Source organism: Hakea prostrata, chromosome 1 (assembly GCF_041222555.1).
Source record: "Hakea prostrata isolate BN-2017 chromosome 1, UWA_Hpros_2, whole genome shotgun sequence".
NCBI lineage: Eukaryota > Viridiplantae > Streptophyta > Magnoliopsida > Proteales > Proteaceae > Hakea > Hakea prostrata.
Genome location: NC_142600.1, coordinates 15,669,323 through 15,691,656, shown reverse-complemented (window position 1 = coordinate 15,691,656; position 22,334 = coordinate 15,669,323). Strand labels below are relative to the sequence as shown.

At 38.1% G+C, this 22,334-nt stretch overlaps 1 protein-coding gene across 2 annotated transcripts; it reads left to right on the top strand.

Moving 5' to 3' along the window:
* The first annotated feature begins 548 nt into the window (after nt 1-548).
* LOC149027824 (proteasome inhibitor-like protein) lies at nt 549-18,879 on the top strand. Of its 2 annotated transcripts, none has more exons than XM_089166179.1 (9): nt 549-881; nt 962-1,145; nt 1,296-1,433; nt 3,259-3,351; nt 17,176-17,253; nt 17,367-17,398; nt 17,482-17,545; nt 17,780-17,857; nt 18,322-18,879. In XM_089166179.1, exons 1-9 carry the CDS (start codon nt 704-706, stop codon nt 18,392-18,394), a joined length of 918 nt encoding a protein of 305 aa, XP_089022305.1. In that variant the 5' UTR covers nt 549-703; the 3' UTR covers nt 18,395-18,879. The 2 variants fall into 2 exon arrangements, with proteins under 2 accessions (XP_089022305.1, XP_089022313.1); XM_089166187.1 differs by having other exon boundaries at nt 3,262-3,351; nt 18,322-18,878.
* The last annotated feature ends 3,455 nt before the right edge of the window (nt 18,880-22,334 follow it).

Here is a 22,334-nt window from a genome sequence, read left to right as displayed (position 1 = left end):
CTATGACAAGAGGAAAGAAGAGTAAAAATAGATAAGAAATTGTAAGAGAAAGATCCATTATTTACTGACAAGGGATTTATTTTTTTTTGGGGCTGACAATGGCATTATTCCTATTTTCAATAAAGTCAAGAATCATTTTGGCAAGGATGAAAATGATTTGGTTTTTCTAAAGAGGAGTTTGGGAGAAAAAATTGTAATGATGTAACAAGTGGGGGGGGTTGGTTGTTTTAAAGAATGGGTAGCCCCCATCTCTTGACTTAGTAAATTGTACAAGGATAAGATTCTCTCATAATCCTATGGACAAAAAGTTCTTTGGGGGCTTTAAATCGAGATGCCAACTTTAAAATAATGAATCTCAACTGGTTCAGCTTGTGTATTGTGTGCATTGTGATCGTATCACAAAACCTCGAGGTTCCAAAATGGAGGGGCCAGAACCAGACCAAGCAGGGCCAATCTTTATCGGACTGCAACGTGAGTCTATTGAAACACGACTTTTAGTATTGATCGAAAATGACGTCATTTCTATGATGACATGGATATTCCTGCAAGTTCCACCTTGGCTTTCAAGCAACCGCCAAAGTGCAGTTCACACTCGCCGACCTCTTCCAACCTGGTTCTTCTCGCCATTCCCTTTGTGTTCTTCGGTTGACAGGTTACTGTTCCACCCTAGCATCTTCTTCCAAAGAGGAGAGTGAATCAGGAAATGATGGCCTCTTCGGACTCCGTCTTGGCTGTGATAAGGGCTTACCGGCCGGCTTTTAGAAACCCTTACGATAAAGTAGCATTCGCTGTTAACGCCTCTTTTCTCGCCTCCGGTTATGTTCTTACTGCCACCGGACCTGCTGCTTTCTCCGACACTGCGTTGTCCATTGCTTCTACGAGTAAGCTATCTGTTTTTTCTTGTTCAATTTTCTTTTCTATGGTATGATTTATGATCTGATTTCTTTCTTGCATTCGGTAGACGATGGAGTTGGGATAGAGGGATGGAACGCAATGGATGAAGAGTATGGTTTCTTATACCGGAAAGAGGATAATGGTGTCAAGAAATCGCTCCTGGTGAAGTGTCTGGTAATGGGGGATAAATTAATAGTTGATGCACTTGCCGTGGAAGGCGGAGAGTCGAAACCTGTGAATCTCCAAATCGAGTAATGTTTTGATCCTTCCCTCCTTGAGCTGAAGGTTTAATTTACTTTATCTTTCCATAAAAGTAGTGGATGATGGTTTTTTTCTTTTTAATTTTCATATATATATTTTTTAAATTCTGCAGCTCTTACGGGTCTGGTGGGTTTATGCAGCGTCGATAAATATGATGGGACAAGTGGGTGCACGAACTATTCTGACATGTACAAGAATTTTGGGGAACTTATGAATAGATTGAACTCTGATATGTTGGGTAAATTGGTTGAATCATCCGCGTCTAGCAGTTCATCAAGGTAACCTGTTTGAAGTTCAAGTATTCTCTTTTATCTGATGGTACTATCCTTATTCTTTGTCTTTTTCGCTGCTGCTTGAATTTTTTTAGGATTTCTTTTTATTGGATTTTGGCAGTGCGAATGACTATCCGTGTTGTCATAATGTTATTCTAAAGTCACCATTATGATGTCATTCTATGTCTTAGTTCTATTTCCCATCTGATTTTTGTGCTGTAGATAAGCTTTCAAATCTGGAATTCATTTGCTGTGAAAAGATCTTTGTTTGGTCACTGTTTTGATTCCTCTAGTACTATATTATTATCTTCCCTTAAGTACTTCAGCCTACTACTTGTGGAACAACTTTCGACAGACATGTTAGTCATAAGTTTTTCTTTTTGATCTTGCATGCACCAGCAATACTCTGGAATTTGATTGCTTAAACAATGATTGGATGCCTTACATCTGTAACCTTGATCATCTAGTGGATCAGATCTTAGTTCCCCCTCCAGTTTGAGGACTAAATCACTTATGCAATGTCCTTTATAACTCTGGATTCACTGTTATGGGCCATATAGTTTAGCTTTATACCAGGTCTAAGCTGTATCTTAGTTTTATCTGGTATAATTCTGATTTCATAACTTTGCCATGAGTAAAGGCCTGAAGGTAGGTACAGTTATACAGCAACAACCGTAACCTTGTCCTGACTACATGGATCTGAGAGAGGCTTTAATAGTGATAATAGAAATAAGAGAAGTAACAGGATGTAAAGGGAGGTAAAAACAAAGATAAATAAAAGGAGGAGATCAAACCCGTAGTCATAGTAGCATTCTGAGGACATTCCTATACTGGGGACCAGTTACATGGGTACTTGTTGCCCCACAACTTTATTTGCAGTCATTATAGGATAGAGCCCATCCAAATGCATATCCTTTCCCATTCATCAATGGTCATTTTAGCTCTGCCCTTACCTCTTTAGCTCCATCAATTGAATTTGGTCACACTTCTTCACTAGTGCCTCTATGGGTCTCCATTAATGGTCATTTTAGCTCTGCTCTTACCTCTATAGCTCCATCAATTGAATTTGGTCACACTTCACTAGTGCCTCTATGGGTCTCCATTGGACATGACCATGCCTTCTTAAGCTGCTTGCGTAGAGCTTGTCTTGGATTGGTGTAATTCCCAGATCAGTTCTAATCCAATCATTCTTTACTGTATCTGCCTGGTCTTGTTGCATATCCTCATCGCTGGTGCACATTTTATCCATATTACTCTGTTTAACTGCTCAACATCCAGACCCATATGGCATAGCTGGTCTATTTACAGTCCTGTAGAAGAACCCTTTGGTCTTGACTGGCACATTTGTCGCATTACACTCCCGATGCCTTTCTTTACTTCATCATCATACTTTAATTCTGTGGGCAACATTATCCTACTTTATACATGGACCCTAATTTAACATGAGCTGGATCTGGGCAGGCCAGATGTCATCCTTGATTCTGAACCCTCCTTAGAAGAGTAGATGCCCACTGCTGTGAAAATTGTTTAATTGGATCTTGCACGGTGCTTTGGTCCTATTAAAGTTTCTAATAAGTATTAATCCTTCCTTTGGCTGTTTTCCATTGCCATTTTCTCTATGTCATGTGTTTTTCTATCTAATGAAAATATTTAAGGCTACCATAATTTTCAGAAATTCATTTTAATAGCTGGAATTTATGATGTTAAATTTTGGATTTCTTGTGTTCTGTAATCTCTCTCTCTCTAGAAGGCACTTTAAGAACTTGTCTTGATATTTTTACGTTGGAACTAATCCTATGATGTGCTTTTGACTAATTGTTAAATTTTTCAGTAGGGCAAAAGCAGGTGGCAGGTCAGAAGATAAATCAGCTGATCAAGGTGTAGGGCTTACTGAGCCTCGAGGCTCCCAACCCCATCCTGCTGGGTATACTCGCTTAAGTTTTCATTCTTACAAAATGGCATGCAGTAGTTACTTGAGCCAATCTGATTATCTTACAGAATAATTAATGCTTTATTTATTGGATGAAAATAAGACACCTAAGATGTCTAGAACAGACCTCCAACATAGACAGCAAACAGTCAATTTGAACCTATACAAAACCCCACAGCTTAGCTCCAAATCCTAGTTAGTCAACTTGAGCAATACCAAGTACATAGGATGTCATGTGCTTATTGACTGAATGGCTATAAAAGCATAAATTATCCTCTTCTGCATAAAAACGAACGGTTTTTATTTAAGTCCTTTTTTTTTGGGGGGGGGGGTTGTTTAAGAGTTTTTATTTTTTATTTTTTTTATAAGTATTATCAGCCCTTACATCCTAACTTTTGATTCAGCAACAGCAGTCTTTCACTTTCCATGGTAATTATTAATGTCAGTTGTACATTTGGTTCATTTTAAATTTCAATGCATCATGTCCTTAATAAGCAATTAACATGGTAGTATAACATGGTTACATGTCAGATTTACTGACTTCAAGCAAACTTCACAATCTAATGGTATGTTTGGTTGCTAGGGGAACGAGAAAGGGAAGGGAAGGGAATTCTTTTTTCCCTTTATGTTGTTTGGTTCCAAGTAAAGCAAAGTGAATTGAAATTGATTTTACCAATTTGTTTGTTTGACTGTAAAATTAATGTAATTTAAAAAAATCAATATAGTAATGCTAAAGTATATAAATATAAATATAGAAAGTTTATAATTAAAGAAAGGGGAAGGTGTTCTGAGAAGTTAAAAGGTAGGAGTTCAGGGGTAATGGTGGTGGGGAGCAAAGCTACTCAATGAGATCAGTGCTGGTGTCAGGGAAAATTTTGTTTGACCGACGATCACCATCCTCAACAACGAGAAGAGCTAGGGAGTATCTAAAAACTTTTCCTTTTTCATTTTTACTTGCAAACCCTACTTAGCTATTGGCTTCTGCAACTTTTAATCACTTCAGTGGCCTGGGTTAACTAGGTTTGAGTGCTGCTTTTTGTACTACTTTGGTAAAAAGTAGGATTTGTTTCATTTTTTGATGGAGTTGGTAAAGCCACTGCCAAGTAACAGACTTTGTGACTACTGAACTTAAGACTCAAAAGTGAAGTGAGAGTGATGAGAAATGGGATCATGATGTTGCAGAAAGAGTTGGAAAAACAAAATTGGGGAGTTGTCAGGTGGGTCTCGTGAGAGGGTGGGACCCTTTCTCCAGCAGCCAATGTGGGGTTTTTACTATTGGTGATGATGGGAATCCTAGTGATGCTCCAGGGGTCACAAACAGTAAAGTTGCTCCAGCAGCAGCAGTGGTTGGCAGAAACTGCCCAGCCACCATCAAGACTATTACTAATACTGGTGCTCCCTCTATTGTTCCAACTTGATTGCCGCTGAGCGTGATCACAAGGAGGAGGGAAGAAACTCAGAGTCCCGAGCGAGAAAGAGGAAGGGGGAGAAGTTGAGAGTTAACAGCGACAATTCCAGGGTTTTTTATCTACTTGGTTTTTTGGTCGTAAACTAAGTTTACATTTTTATTTGAAATATGAAAATTATTTCACCTGGGAAATATATTATCCTTGCAACCAAATATCTCAACTTTTTGACCTGGGGAAATAAATTTCATTTTGCATCAAAATATTTGCATTGCTGTTGCAACCAAACTAACTCTAAAAGAATTTTAAAACCAATAGTGAAGTGAACTAAGGCAAGCAACAAAAATGAGGAGACTAAGGATGAGTTCAAGTAGAAACAACAACAACAAGAAGCCTTGTCCCAACTAAATGGGGTTGGCTACATGGATGATTCAAGTAGAAACAACAATTACGAAAAAAGTATACATAAAAAATTAAGAAGCTAATGCTTGAAACAATCTTTGAAATCTGATGGTCATCCACTTACTTATATAAAGTCTAGTTCGGGGAGTTTCTGAGTATGCTTGAAATGTCTTCTCCAAGTTGTTTATTTTTGGATGACTTGTCTTCTTTGAGTTGCAAGCTTGCTTGGTCTTGTTGGATTCCTTCCTATCAATCAATGTCAATTCTATCCCTTTCATTTGGAGCTTCTTTGGCCCTGGAGCTTCCATTCTACCAACTGGACACCCGCAGCTGGCTTTTAACACAAGAACTGCCTTACCATTTTCAGGTGCAATCTTCCATAACTCTTTTTGGAGTTCTTTATCGTGAACCTGCAGATTTTTAAGTAAGTCCTGCATAGGACCTTCTTTATCGTGAACCCCACAGTAGAAAAACTTAACAAAGGGGAATACAAGGAATCCTGTTGCACTGATGACCATAATCAAAAACATGACATTTACTGCAATATTCCGGGATTGATCACAATATGGAATTTTGGGGTGCTTTCTGTTTTTGATTGTTCTGCCTTGGTGTTGTTGTTTTGCTGGTCGTGTTGGAGTAGCCATGCTTGTATGATGACCAAAGGACTTGCCAAATAAAATAAATTTATCATAATGGAGAGTTTGAATTTGGTTCTCTGATCAAAGCTCCACTTACCTTGGTCTGAAAACAGAGCTGACCCTCCAATCTAAAATTCAAACAAAATAAAAAAATTCACTATCAAGGAGAAATTGTGAACAAATTTGAACTTACCTTAGGCCTGAGGGTTGGAGCTCTATGCCCCTATCTTCGTTGACCAAGTGATTTTAGGTGCACTTTGTGCAAACTAAGTTTGGCAAAGAAGAATGGATTAGGACATCTGTAGGACTTTTTTCTCAAGAACATATATTAGCATCTTCGAGAAAGAAACTCTGAGCCAGTTACATGGACGCAACATAGTCATAAGTACTTTTATCATTTCTTAAGCTGATTTGTCATCTAGAATGGTTTATTTTTTTATTTTTTTAATCTTGAAAATTAGACACTCACCAATTAAATCATATTGTGAATTGGTGCAGGATTGTTTGTAAAAATGTCATGTTATTGTCACTTGTGACCCACAGGGTATTGGGGCAGCCCTGTTCCTTGACCTTAATTAACAAGGGTTGATAGGTGGGGGAGAGAGAGATATTGTCAGTTGTAGCCCATAGGGCATTAAGGCAATCCCCACTCTTGACCTTAACCCGGGGGGGGAGAGAGAGATTGTCATTTTAAGCAATAGGTTGAGAGAGTTATTGTCAGTTGTAACCCACAGGGTATTGAGGCAACCCTCCTCCTTGACCCTGGTAATGAAGAGAGAGGATATTGACCTACAAATTATAAGCGGCGGTAGGAGGGTTTAGTGGTAAGCCCTTCCCGACCAGAGAGAGTGATAGAGAGAGAAGATGGTAACTAGTTATGGGACAACTCCCTCCTGAATCATAGTTATCAAAGCGGTAAAGCAATCATGGCATTGAAGGGTCTTTTAAGTGTCTTGGTGATGGGGAAGCCGTAAGGAATCACCATGGCGAAAAAACAATCTGGTGTTCCTTTTTTCTACTATAAGCATTATGTTAAAAATTATGTAATTCTACTAGTATGATAAATAAATATTAAAGATCATTCCAAAGCAACATATTCTAAGAAGGGAAATTTTATGTTTCCTCTCTAACCAATTGCAAAACTGCTAATGGACATTTACAAAAATTACTTTTTAACCTCTTGTGCAAAATTACTTGTTAAGTTTCCATTGGTTGCTAATGTACAAAACCTTTTATACCCTCCACTCTAATGACTGATGTTTCCCATTTTTCCCTTTAGTCTTTTGGCGTTTGAAACCTCTCCCCCGAGGTTTTTATTTGATCAAATTTTGACACCTTCAATTATGTTAATTTGCACATCCTTAACCATGATGTTTCTCTCTCCTCACTCTTCTTCACAACCTTGCGGTCATCCTTTCCATCCCTGGCTCTAACACTGCAATAACTTCTCCTTCCGTACCCACTCCACTCCTTCCACAATTAGACCTGCAATATGCCCCCTTTCTCTTCTTGGTACCTGTTTGCCTTGCAACCCTAATCCCATATGGTTATTCGTTCAAATTAATGTCTTGCACATGAATTTTTGGCCTTCTAGGGTTCTCCACTAGGCATCTCAATGTTATGCAAGCTATCAAACTTGGCTTTGGTACAAAGACTCCATTTCTTCTTTCCATGTCAGGATGTAATTTAGCAGCGGTCTTTTCTTCCTCAAGTACCAGAGCTTGGGGACCAAAACCAAATCTTCCTGTTGTTTCAAAGGAAGTCTTCTTCATCTTCTCAGGTCTCACCATTGGTATTGCGGAGGTGGTGGTGAGGCTTGGGGAACAAAGAAGAGAATCGACAAGACTCAAGAATTTTTGTTGTTGTTTGGTAAAGAAACTAGATGAGTAATTTTTTGAAGAGGGTAAACTAATCATATCTTAGAATTAGAATAATTAGGGTTAATTTGGGTATGTTGGAAGCCTCTTAGATGCTCGTCAGAAGATAACTAAAGGACCTTAATGGTAGGGATTTAAAGTAAGTCTATCTAGACTAGAGGGGGTTCATTATTTCTTCAAAGTGCAAGGGGTGTAGTAGTAGCTCAGGACTTCAGCCTAAGTACAAGGGGGTATTAGTAATTTCTCTTCCTCAAAAAGCAAATGGGGGAAACAATGTGTTTATAGCAATATAGCACGTAAATACGTCCTTCTCTATGAAACTTGACTGGTTAAATGATTTTAGCCTTCGATGAGACTATTTTTTGGTATTAGGTAGAGCACAATACTAGTTCCTACAGAACAGCATAAATATGATTTATATTGAAGGAGTATAATTTGGTCAAACCATGTTTGGCCGACATCGATCCAGATGAAAATACTTTTTATATATCAAAACAATTGAATAGTATATTGCATTTTTGGTTTGTAGCGATGTTTTATGATATCAAATTATGGAAATTTTAGATTTGAGAAAATCCTCAGCATAAGAAAGTTCAAAATTTCTCCCATCAATAAAATCCAATTTTTGTTATTGAATTGGAGGTTGACTTTCTTTTTCCTTGTGGAGTTTTATTCCTCGGCTATTTTTATTGGATTCAAATGGAGGGGAGTTATTTGCTTATTCATGACTATTATCTTAAGGAAAAGTTACCAAATATAAGCATTTACTTAAATGATGCCAGGCATAAACAAGGATCCAGTATAAACATTGCAGGTCGTCTTGCAATATGGCGACCAACTGTCGAGCTGTAAAATTGCTTGGGTGCCTAGCCATGGCATTGATAACTATGCCATTGTAAGCAAGAGAAATCCCCAGGCTGTTGCCCAACAAATTATAAGGAAGTAGGAGATGACACCTAGTGATGTTACCCAGGGTCTGCGTTAGCCTTCCAAGATCCTCTCAATTAGAACCAGCAGCAAGTTAGGGTTTAAACCCCCTTGCTGTTTGGGTTGAAACCTCAGTGGACAGCGGCTGTTTTTACTCAAAATACCTTGCGGATGATGCTAACTCCTTGCTGTACTTCAGTTTCAGATTTGGGAATGGGTTTTAAGGGGGTTTTGGGCTTGGGAGGGGCGATACCATGGTGCAACTGCTGCTATTTTGGAATTCCATAGCTGAATATATAAGTTAGGGCTTAAATAATGCTGCTGTAGGGTTTCAATTGGGCTTGGGAAGGGCTGCTGTAAGATGTTTTATAATTTCAGGTCAAGTCTAATAAGTTTAGGTCAGTCCTAGATGGATTAGGATGTATTTGAAGAGTCCTCAAGGGTTTGGGATTTGTGGATTTGATTGGGACTGGGATCGAGTGTAGTAGACGTTGGGGATGCTAAATCCTGAGAAGGTTGAGGGGTTTGGAGTTACGAGAGTTTTTGGAACTAGGGTTAGGGTTAGACTAGGATTTGGGTTGGTTTGATTGGGCTGAAACTGGGAGGGGAGGTCACTAGGGTTAGGATTTGACCTTGAATTTAGGTCTACAGAAAAGTCCTAAAATTGCAGAATAATTTCTGAAAATTAGAAAAGGGGAGATAAGGGCATTAGGGTTATGGTTTTAGGGTATGGGAGGGTGGCTAAGGGTAGGGAAGGGGCTGGGGGTTGTACTTACTTGATGGCGAAGAAAGACAGTTGAAGGATGCTGGAATTTTGAAAGTTCTTGGACTGCCGCAAGCTTGAAGAAGATGAAGATGAAGATGAAGATGTAGGTGAAGAATAATTGCAGAAAACTCTCAAATTCCACAGTGGCCCTCCCTAGAAGACGACAATTCCGTTTATTCAATTCAATGTGTCTTGCAATGAAGTAGGGTGGGTATTTATAGCCTTACAAGTGGAGGGAAAAGACTTGGACTGTAATAAGGAAACCTATCTTGACTCAACTAGGGAATCCCTTATAGAGTAGATCCCCTTTACAAGTCAATAACAACCACAAATAAAAGAGAAAACCATTTGAGAAAATAGAATCCATTTAGGACTCCATCACTCTAATTTTGACCTCCAAAAACTCAATAACTTGCTCTAGAGGACTCTAATCCAAATTCTAAGAGTAGATATGGAGTCCTAACAATTAGGAGATTAAAGTGGACTCAAGTTGTGGGATCCCAGCCTAATGGGAATCTCACCTACACTAGGACTCTCAAATAACTTGGGACATAATAAACAGAAAAATAAAATAAAAATAGATCTAGGGTCCAGACGACTTACTGGACTCAATGGGACCCAGAGCTAAGACACCTGAACTATGTTAAAAATGACCAAAATACCCCTGTAAGGCTTCGGCCAGCCCTTTGGCGTGCCAATTGGGCCTAGGTTTTTGGACCCAATTATGGGGGGTCAACCTTGTTAACATCATTTGGTTTTGTGATAGATGTTGCTTTTTTGAATGCTAAGTATTTTGTTAGCCAAAAAACGTGGCTCTAGAGCTTTCTAGCCAACCTATACCTTGAAGATCTGCAACATTCTTAGTTCTTAGCCATATCATAAAACTAGCTTTCTTATTCCAAATGGCATCTTGAACCTCACTATCTTACCACCAAGTCTCTCTATAAGAATGGAACTTTCCTTTTAATTCACCTAGGATATCTTTAGTCACCTTCTTGATACACATAGCCATCTCATTCTACATTGCATTAGTGTCCCCCTCAAAACCCCACTCTCTTTGTTTGACTACTTCATTAACGAAGGATTTCAAGCACTCTCCTTTCAAGTTCCACCATCTTATCCTGTGATAGTTAACCTTGTACTTTTAATGAGTTTTTGGGGTTAGACACATATCGAAGACCACAAGTCTATGTTGTGCAATTAAGCTTTTTCCTGGTTTCACCTTGCAATCCTTGCACAACAATCTATCAGTCCTTAGTTAGGAAGAAATCTATTTGGCTTTTATGATGTCTACTTTTGAAGGTATTTAAATGCATGGAAGAAAATTCACCCAAAATTGTCGAAATTTCGGTCAAAATGTTTGCATTTTTCAAAAATGAAACGAAATTCCAATTATTTCGGAAAAGTATCAAATTTCAACCAAAATTTCTACCATTTCAACATTCCAACTTGTGTTTCCTTCGGTGTTTTTATTTTTTTATTTTTTAAAATTTCTATCCCATTTTCACCTAATTTTCACGACTCCTTTGCCTTCAAACACTTCTTTTGTTCATTTTTTGCCTCAAAAAACCTCCTAAGCCACAATAGCTACAAAGGAAACTCCGGTAACAATAGAATGTGAAGCATGAGCCATACCCAACAGTTCCAAACTTCCCCTTTTTTTATTTTTGTTTTGTTCATGCCTTAAATGATCTTGTATTGCCTTGAAATTAATATATGTTCAGCCTAGGAGGCTAGGACTATGATTTATGATTGTGTTTTGTTAAATTTATCTTTTTATTATTTGCTACCATGTTTTCATTTTTTTATTTTAATAATTATTTTTTTTAAATTATCTATTTTTATTTTATGTATATATGATATATAGGCTTCAACTTAATATATGTGAGATACCATCACTTGATCTAGTTAGTCATTTTATTTTGTTGACTTGTTGTATATGTAACCATTCTACCAAACAATTCATGTGTGCTGATGATTCTATGCTTGTATGCAATACAATTTGCACTTGTCGGAACCAGTCATTTGTTAGTATACTTGAATGATAAATTTTCAAAATTTTTTTTTTGGCAAAATACTAGTTCTATTGTGTTTATTATGCTTGAAATAGATAGTATGCAAGAATCCAAATCATTTTGAGTTCATATGAGGCCTGAAATTGAAGTTCCAATTTCCAGAAAAAAAAGTGTCCAGTTTTTACTGAAATTTCGACCAAAACATCAAAATTTTTGGCCTTTTACAAGGTTGAAATTCCTGTTTCGGTCAAATTTCCTTCCTTGATTAAATGCTCCTCTCCCTTTTTGAAGTAAATATTTACAATAGATAGATCAAAAGCAACAACAAAATCTAAAATTGAGATCCCTTCCTCATTCCTCTCTCTCCAAAACCATATCTTCCATGTACACTCTCATAGCCTCTTTGATCTGATCTTTTCCAATATGTCCATTTAGATCATTTCCTATGCTAATCTTTTCTCCTTGACGAATTCCTTGCATTAATCCATCTATATTTTCCCAAAATTCTAACTTCAGATTTACATCCAACCTACTTGAGGTGCATATGCACAAATTATATTTCTACATTACAAGCTTGATAGTAATAATCCTATCACCCACTCTTTTAACATCAACCACATCATTCTTAAAATCATTATTCACTATTATTATACCTACTCCATTTTTAATAGTTTTATCCCCAGTATACCAAAGTTTAAAGCCATCCAACTCTTTAGCTTTTTTACCCTTCCATTTAGTCTCTTGAATGCAAGCGATATCAATCTTTATTTTCCTTATAAAAATCTATCAATTCTAAGCTCTTACTTGTTAAAGATCCTATATTCCAAGATGCACAGTGCATTACCACCCAAAATCAAGATATCGTGATTGGGCTTGTCAATCGATGTATACCCTTTTGAGCACAATTGATGTATATTCGAACTCCTTTTACTTGCAAAACTATACCTTGGTGTGGTTATGTTATGCTTGGAGTCCCACTTATGGTAGCCTAGTAAATTGGGAGAAGCAGAAGGAATTATTTCTGGTCAGTTTATTTAGAAACATGGGACTCAATAAACATTAAGAACTTTTCATGCCAATGGAGTATTTGAAGGTGGTATTGCAGAACATGTACAAATTCTTGCTAGTTTATAAATAGACTCAATGAGGCTTTTGTTCATCCCTCATGTTCATGTCATAAGTGCTTGCCTTCTATGTGTAATATAGAGGGTCTAATATATATTGACCTATCTGTAACTATTGAGGGTCAGGATATTATACATAATACGAATCTTTTGCCAAAAATTTCTCTTTTAGTTCAAACTATCTATAAGATCATATAATAAATGGAACCAATTCTTTACTTGGGTTATTGGCGGTTCACCGGAGTTAGGTTTTTTACAGATATTTTAACAAAGGATCCAATAAATCTCAGTGTCGATTTATTGATTTCTTTTTGGGAAGGGAGTGTGTGTGGGTTGTTTATCTCAAGAATAGACTGGATTGATTCAGCAGCATGACTTTCTTCTTTCAGACTAAGATTAGGAAATAAAGGTGCATGATTTCGTGAATTACTTCTTATACTTAGAAATCTTGACATGCATCTAGATTATTAAAGTAAAATATGTGTGAACCAATGAATAAAATAAGTTGGAGTCTGGTAGGAAAGTGGGCTCCTTTTTTTATTCCGGCTTCTCTATATCAAACATTTTTGGAGGACAAATTGATCATATCATCTGCATGAGGATTGGTGAATTATTGGGCTGAGCTAGATTAACCAGTATAGACATATCACCAACGACTTCACAGTCTATCTCCATTAATTACTTGAGCATTTACCCAGGAAGAATAATGCTGGCTAATTGATAAACCATGATCAACTTCCTTTTTTAGTACTCTATTCCTAGAGGAAGTCAAATTCCCACTGCCTTGTCGTAAGAGAGATTGGGGCATATTTTCACCTGGCTAGATGATTGGGGCATACTTACTTGGCTACCATCATGGGACGCTCTTCTCATTGTATGACTGCCTCATCTAGCATGGTTGGTAATTTTTGAACCATGCAACTCTACTTTTCCTCCTACATGGTGCCTACATCACCATGCCTCATCCTGTTACTGTGACCTTTGTAACCTCTCTTCCATGGTTCACTGATGTGCAGCTATGCCACCATTCGTTACTTTGCCTCCTTTCTGTAGTAGTCAATGTGCTAGGCGAGGGAAGGCATTGGAGAAGGTTAAAGTGCAAGGCAAAATCAATTAGAAAAGTAAGGTTTCCAAGGTGTCCGCCTAGGCAGAACCTGACAACTTGCTCCTCTTTTCTTGTGCTCTGTGCCTCTGTGAGTTGCGAGAGCCTATTGGCTTTTTTTGCAGCCACCGCTACCTCCTGTTACTTGTTCATATAACCTATCCACCATGTCTCTTGTCCCCAGCCCCTGTTGCGGGGTGTTCCTGCTGCAACCCATGCTGCTTCATGACAGTCAGTTGTGGTCCACCTTGCCATGCCATTTGGCTGCTTGTTCATCTTGTCTCACCAGTCTCCTTTGCTCTTCTTATCTAATTAACCCCTTACGTAATGGGGATGCTGGTATTACCTCTTATTGCTCTATTACAGAGAGTTCTTCCACTTGTCCAAATACTCATTTGCATTATGATGCTCCCATGGTAAAAAAAATTCGAGGGAAACTTAAGTTTCGACTGGGTAAAAATGGGAAACTTAGGTGGAAACTTGGAAAATTTCAAGGAAACCGAGGACTTTTCTGTACAAGTTTCGATAGGTTTTAGAGAGTATTTTGGGGTGGGATCCTGTATTTAAGCTAATTAGAATATAAAGAATACATTTGTTGTATTTTGCTAAAAAAATCAATGTAGATATGTCATTCAATGTACATAACATCAATGTAGAGTTGTCCAAAAAGTACATTATAAACTTAACTAATTAAGCACATAACATTCAATATATAATTTATAACTTCAAAATAGTTGACAATAAAAGGAAAATACAACTTAGTGTTAAGAGGAGTGCCAAGAGTGGATTCATCTTGTGAGCCGAGTAGTACTATGCCTGTAACATCCTCTCCTCCAACTAACGAACATAGACATCCCATGACATTTTATGCCTATGGTTGTCAAGTTAATTGACAACTGTAACTTTATGAGTCTGGTCATCAATATGCTTAAGATAACCAACCTGAGGGAATACGCACTTTGGATAGGGAAGTCTTGATGGAGGGAGGGGGTATTTGTCGTGGTATTTGGGGAAACATGAAATAAACAAAAAAATTGAAAATTTGGGAAAGCTACAAAATTTACAGGAAAAAGTCCCAAGTTTCCACGAAATTTCCCAGGTTTCCACGAAATTTTCCAAGTTTCCACAAAATTTCCTAGGTTTCCACGATATTTCCCAAGTTTTCACGAAATTTGGGAATTTTTTTCCTCATAAACCAGCTAGTCCAACTAGGTTGAACCAAGTTTCGACAGGTTTCGAGGTTTCGACAAAATTTCGACAGTTTCGATCGAAACTGAGGACTTTTTTTTGGTCCTCGTGAGTTTTGTTTCGCAATTTTCAAAATGGGAAATTTCGGTGGAAATTTCACAAGTTTTGATGGAATTTTGTTCTATGGATGCTCCTCAACCTGGCCCTTTCAAGCTGAATGGCCACAGTTACCTCACATGGTCTGAAGCCTGCCTTCTCACTCCATACACTATGCAGGCCTTGCCACTAGAGATACTCCTAGCCTACAGACCAACCTGCCATCATTGCATGGTCATCTAACAATGCATTGGTTGGTTTTTGAAAGCTATAGAAGTTTGGATATTCCTAGAGAGAGGCTGAACTTACCTTGTTCTTGAAAAGAGATGGAGTCAGGATCACAGTCCTCAAGCGATCCCCTAGTGCACGATTCAATTGGTTTTTAAAAGCCATGTAGAAGTTTGGATATTGCTAGAGATAGGCTGACCTTCCCTTGTTTGTGAAAAGAGATGGAATCAGGATCACAGTCGTCATCTTATATATGCCAAGGGTATACTGTTCACTGGGAATAGTGATGATGAAATTTCTCATCTCAAGCCACTGCTCCAAAGAGGTTTGAAATTAAGGATCTAGGATCTCCACATTATCTCCTCAGGATTAAAGTTGCATGACCAGGAAATGGTATTTTCGTCTCGCGAAAGAAGTATGTTTTAGACCTTTTCCATGAAACTGGCATGTTGAGTTGCAAGCCTGAGATTCTCCTGCTTGAGGTTAGAAAACCAGTTGTGTATTGGCATCACTTACCCTCTTTCAGAGAGCAATACTGGAGACAAGTTGGATGGCTGACCTTCTTGTCCCATACCAGACCCCATATTATCTATGCTGTGGCACCGTCTGTAGGTTTCTCCATGGTGCCGTCACATCTCATCTTCACTCAGTGCATTTCATACTGAGGTATTTGAAATTTTCCCTTGGAGAGGGAATAAAGGAACCTAAGGCTCGAAATATTCATAGATGCTGATTGGCCTGGTTAAATGGTTATAGATGATCTACTGCTGGTTGTTCCTCCTTGGAGGAAATTTTGTCGTGTGGTATAGCAGGAAACATTCAGTTGTCTCCCCTTCCACTTGATAAGCCAGATTGTGTCATAACACAAGGAATTTTTGACCGTACGTGGCTCAGAAGAATATTGAATAATTTTGGAATCACTTCTGAAGATCCCATGTGCCTTGATTGTAGCAAGAAGGCTGCCAATGGCCCAACAGTGTCATGAACAAACCTTTTTCAGCATGACCAGACAAAACATGTTGAGAATGATGGACGATTCATCAAGGAGAAGCTTGAGCAAGGGGTGTATGTACACCTTTTGTTAGTTCTGTTGATCCATTGCTGCTTTTTGTTTGTTCTGTTAATCAACTGGCTGATGGATTCCCCCAAGCTTGAAAGCTAAGGTGTTCCACCCATTAGTCTCCAAGTTGGGATGTTCGATATTTTTGCACCAACTTGAGGGGAGTTTTGATTGCCGCATGATTGTAATTGACATTCTAATAAAGTGGCTCTGTGTCATTAATGACAAGTCCCGTCATTTGATTATGTGTTGCTGAACTCAATTCCATGCCAATTTTTAAATTTGGCATCCAAAGAAAGTGAAGTGATAATGTTTACCAAATAAAATGATGATACAACCGGTCTGATATTTATAGCTTATTTTTCTAGAGTTAGATCTAAGATATGTAAACTAATGAATGAACTAGTGATGCTGTAAGTGGATTCCATGGCCAAGATCTTGGTTCTTTTTTCTTTATTTGTGGCGCCACGTGCGAGGGAGGGCGGGGGAAGGAGGTTAGTCCAACGCAAGTTACCATGCATAACATTTGGAAATGTCTCTCCATGAAGTCTATCAAATAGTATCAGAGTGGGACATCCATGTACCAGCCATGTGGAGTTTCACAGCCTCAAAAGTTATTTATTTATTTGTCTTTTGGTTTTTTTTTTTTTTGGAGGGGGGGGGTTGTGCCTGGAGTTCTGATGCAGTGATTGAGGATTCACATCTCTGTGGTCAGGGATGAGGGGGGTTTAGCCCTATATCGGACGGGTAGCATGCAGCTGTTGGGCTTATGATCCTGGAAAGAACTTCACCCTGAAGCTTGGGCTTTCTGGGTGGACATAGTCAATTGATGAATTTGTTAACAATTGAAAATGTTAAGAGTTTCACCCCAAACAATCCAAGTTAACCATTTAATTTTGGCAAGTGTTTTTTTTTTGGAAATTGGTGAAATATATTTTACAATCTTACCTAAGACTCAACTCATGTCTCTACTTCTGTTGTGCTTCCAGTCCTGTTTTTCCTCAAGTTCCTCCATTTGGTGTGGATGATCTTGTCCCAGGAGGTGGCGCTGGAATATACCCTCCCAGGTTGTTGTTCTGTGAATAGCATTTCCATGTTCTTTTTCTGACCGTATTTGATACATTTTATTATCTAACTTTGGTTTTGGTTCAAATATAATGTATATTCCATCCATCTTTAGGGGCACTGGCATTGGTGGAGGCATGCTTATAGGTTTGTAAGCTGGATACTTTAATTGGTTAGGTAGCCAGATATATGCTCCCTGTCATGCTTACATGATGTTTTGTTGGTAACAGGTCCAAATGATCCTCGCTGGTTTGGTGGGATGGATAGACAGCCTGGATTTCCTGGGGGAGCTCCGTTAGTATTTTAAATTTTCTGTCCATTGGTTTTCCTTATTAGTTTATGCATGTATGAATTCCCAAATGATTTCAAATTTCATTGGAATCAAATGATTTGACATGGAATCAACCAGTGTCAATTCTGATTAACCCTAACTCTTCAGACTGTCAGTCTGACATATTCTGAGAAAATTCAAACTTTCATTATGGAGATTGTTCCTGGGCCTGATTGTTGTAGATATTCATGAAACAGGGGTGTTCCACCAGGTGCTCGTTTTGATCCTTATGGTCCTCCTGGTGTTCCTGGTTTTGAGCCAAATCGTTTCGTGAGGTATTGCTTTAGCCACTTCATCTAATGAAATTTCTTTTGCTCACAGTCGTTTCTTGATCCTAGTGAAACTGTACATTTTGACTGCATCTGCCATTTTTGGGTTTCTTTAATTTCATTTGAAGCTGATATCTGAATGTCTTTCCAACCTAGTTATCTAGCAAAGCCCATCCATTTTTGGATGAAAAGGAGATTGTAGGCTGACAGATTGACCAGAATGTGCCAGCTGGTCATCTGTTGCTAGTTTGAAGTCATTATCAAGATTTCTGATCCATCTAGATTTGCTTATACTTCAATACCCGCGTGGAACAATGGTTGATGGATAACCTGTACATATTTAATGCAGTTGATTAGAATCAGGCTTAATGAACTCACGTAATTTTCATCTTTTGTGATACCATCACCAATATTCTGAACAGCTGTAGTAGCTTTGACATCTTCTCCCATTTCCTACAAATTCTTTGCAGGGACCCTCGGAGACCTCGAGGTGATACACATCCAGACTTGGAGCATTTTGGGAGTGGTTCTGATTTTATTTAGGACCAGGAATGCTTCTGACATTAACATTACTTTTTCAAACAGAAAAGTGTTGGATATGTGTCTTTCCTATTTTAGGTCATTTAGATCCGGTTTATCTGTAATTAACTTTTTGGTTTAATACATCTAAACTTTTAGGCTCTGTTGGTTTGTTGGTTCACGTCAAAATGTTTAGCCAAGTTCAGGGCTGAGGCTGGACATTTTGATCTTATGGTCATCAAATTAGATATACCTTGCACCAAAAAGGGAAAAAAAATCAAATTAGATATGCCAACACATGTTAGAGTACAAATACAAGTATATATGTGTGTTTGCAAAGAATGTACAATGAGAACAGCCTCATTCCAACTAACTGGGGTTGGTTGTGTTCTCAAAGAATCTTATCATGTCAAATTCTACATTTTGGAGGTACTCTGTTTAGGGTTACAAATCAGTCATTGTTTATTGGTAAATTAGTTTCAATATTGGCAAGCTATATGTTGAGTGTTTGATGTCAATCTTGTCCTCCTATATGAGTTTTTTTTTAAATTGAAGTAGGTCAAACATATGGAATTAGGAGGGGGAGGGAGGCATGGAGGGAAGGAGACTTAAACTCAGATTTAATTGGTATGATGGCTTCCATTCCGTATCAAAAGCATTTCCATTTAACCCATTCAGTTTCAAGGGCCTTCTAACTCAGGTTTTCAACCAGGGGCGGAGCCAGGATTGAACATTGGGGGGGCTGAATGTATGTGGGACCCACTGCAGGTCCCATATCAGAATATATTATTATATTTTAATGTAGAGTTTACATTAAAAATTAGGTAAATTAATAGAAAATTCGTGAGTGTGAGAGAGAGAAAGGAATAATTTGAAAAAGAGAGTGAATACCTGATGTGGAGAAGATTTAGGAAAATTTCAAAATTTGCTAACTACTTCAATATTTTGTGAGACGTGTGAGAAAAAAAGAAAATAAAAAATAGCAATAAAATAGGAGATTCATGAGAGAATAAATAGAAATAAAAATATGAGAGAATATATAAGGAGAAATTCATGGATCATGAGTTAGTTTTTAATTATAATTTAACTTTTTATTCCTTAAAACTAGGGATTTAATGATAACCATTAGATAAAGATTATGAATGACATTTGTACCCATCATCTTTATCTTAAATTTTTATTTTTAATTTTTGGAGGGGGGCCAAATAGTGGTATTTCACATTTAAAGATAGAGAGATAAGGAAAAAAATAAGGATGTTTACAATTTCAAAAAATCCGGGGGGGGGCCATGGCCCCCTCCGGTCCCAACATGGCTCCGCCACTGTTCTCAACCTTCCATTCATCACCGTTCTCAGTGCCGTTTTGCTGGTTTTGGCAACCAACGAACCGGCGAAGTTCGCCGAGAGTTCTCACCTTGAGCCTGTGATAGGCTTGAGTGACATTTTATCGAGGCTGTATTAACTAAGATGGGCCTTTCCAGTAAGTGGGTGGGTCTTGTAATGAAAAGTATAAATTTGGTCTCTTACTCCCTACTAGTCAATGTTGACGAAAAGGGTTCGTTCCATCCATCAAGTGGTATTAAACAAGGAGATTCACTTTCCCCCTTTATCTTCATCCTTTGTTCCCAAATACTCACTTCTATCATTTCTGTGGCCGAAGAGTCAAATATGGTTCGTTGAGTCAACTTCAAGAATAGAGCTCCCCCAATATCACACTTCTTGTTTGCTAATGATTACTTACTATTTTCTGAGGTGAACATTAACCTAATACATATACTTAAGGAGTGTGTTGAATTGTATTGCAAAGCAAGCGGACAAGCCATCAATCTCAAGAAGTCCTTGATTACATTTAGCTCAAATACAACTCGAAGATTCATGTCCATGATAGTCAGAGTTATGAAAGTCAAGCAAGGTGAAGGGCTTTCTAAATATTTGGGACTTCCCATAGACTTCGGATTATCCAAAGCTAAAGCATTTAGAGAGATCACTACAAGAAATTATAATTGGGGGAAGGGTTGGAAGAATCAACTACTTTCAGTAGAAGGGAGAGTGACTTTGGTCAAGTCAGTGGCAAGTGCTATGTCTACATATGCGGCATCTCATTTCCTTCGCCCATTGTCACATCATGATGAGGTGAGAAAGGCCATGGCTAATTGCATTTGAGGACAAAAGGAGGAAGAGAAAAAATTCATTGGATCTCTTGGATTAGGCTATGCAAATTCAAAGATAAAAAGTGGGTTGGGCCTAAGAGAACCGAAACTTCACAATAGGGTACTCCTAAGTAAAGTAGCTTGGCAACTATGTACGGAGCCCATTTTCTTTTGGACTAGGTTTCTTAAAGCCACTTACTTCCCCAACTGTGAGTTCCTAGAAGCAAAAGTTGGAAATTCCCCTTCATGGGCTTGGTGGAGCATAATGGTTGGCCGACGAGTTATCAAGGATGGGCTGCTCCGAAGATAGATTTTGAGCACAGCATTGATATATGGACAGCTAATTGGATTCCCTTGTCCACAAACTTCAAGATCTCTACCCCAAACCAGCTGGCTACCAATGAAGTGGGAACGGTGCAGTTTGGGGCTAGCTTAACGGGTTCGGGTTCAAAAACACTCGGCCCAAACACGGCCCGTTAACAAAATAACGGTTTCGGGCTGGTTTTGGTTTGGTGTTGTTTGGGTTCGGGCTAACTAACAATTTGGGCTAACGGTGAATACTTGGGTTAACTAACGGTTTGGGCTAACAATTTATGGTATGCAAGAAAAAGAACAAAAAAAAAAAAAAAAAAAAAAAAATTGAGCGTCTTGCAACAAGAGCTAGAGTTCTATGAAATCAAAATTGCAACTAATCAATTTTCATTAAAAAATGAAAAGTCATTCCATGTTATAGAAACCCCACCCACCTTATAAAAATCAAGAACCCAGATAGTAAGTAGTAACATAGAAACTGCCAGCTCATTCCTCCGGCTCCACCAGATAGTCTTCTTGAAACAAATCTTCAAACCAAAAACCCTTTTAAATTCCAACTTGTGCTATGGCCTATGATTGATTGTCTTGAAATTGGGTTCTTGTTTTGTGAGAATGTTAAATTTTTTTCCCTTCTATGAAATCCATCTCTTTTTCTGGAGTTGGTATTTAATTTGATATGCAAAAAGAATACCTCTGGATTGAATAAATATTTACTTAATTTAAAAAAACTCAGTACATTCAATTGAGCATTCGTAATTAATTCTTCTAATTGTCTCTTACAAGTAGTAGAATGATTAGATCTTTGAATTTATGCTCAATCTTTCTGATGGTCTATACCAACTACCTAGTGATAATATGATGATTCAAACAATATTTAATGTAAAACTATAAAACGGGTTATAATGGGTTTGGGTTTAGGTTGATGCGGGCTCTGCCACCCTCAACCCAAATACGGCCCATTAAGGCTCGGTTCAGGCTGGTTCGAGCTATAATGGTTTAGTGTGGTTCGGTTTTAAAAGTTCAGGTTGCAAATTGACACCCCTAGAAGTAGCAAAGCTCATTGACATAGATGATAGAATGTATAAAGAGGATTTGCTGAACTCCTTATTTGAAGCTTAGGATGTGAAGTCCATTAAAAAAATATCCCACTCTCTCTCTCTCCCTCTATCGTAGAGGTGATTCATAGGTTTGGGGTCATGCAAAGAATGGTACTTTTCCCACCAAATCAGCATATTACTTTTTGGGTGAACTTAAGGGAGAGTGAACAGCAACGATGGCCTTCCTTTTCCCAAAGATACAGCTATGAGGATATTCCAAATGAGGTATGGGAAAGTATTTGGAAGTGCTCCACCTTACCTGTGATAATAAATTTTCTATGGGGTGCTTGTGCTGATGGCATTGCAACTGGAGAGGCTCTAAGACACAGACAAATCATAACAAAATATGGATGTAGGAGATGCAGAGAAGTTGAAGAATCAGCCAATCATGTCCTTTCTAATTGCC

Coding starts and splice junctions, on each gene's coding strand:
- LOC149027824 (XM_089166179.1), top strand. CDS start 704: ATGATGGCCTCTTCGGACTCCGTCTTGGCTGTGATAAGGGCTTACCGG. Junction 17,399..17,481: donor TGGTGGAGGCATGCTTATAG/GTTTGTAAGCTG, acceptor TGTTGGTAACAG/GTCCAAATGATCCTCGCTGG. Junction 17,858..18,321: donor GAGCCAAATCGTTTCGTGAG/GTATTGCTTTAG, acceptor AATTCTTTGCAG/GGACCCTCGGAGACCTCGAG.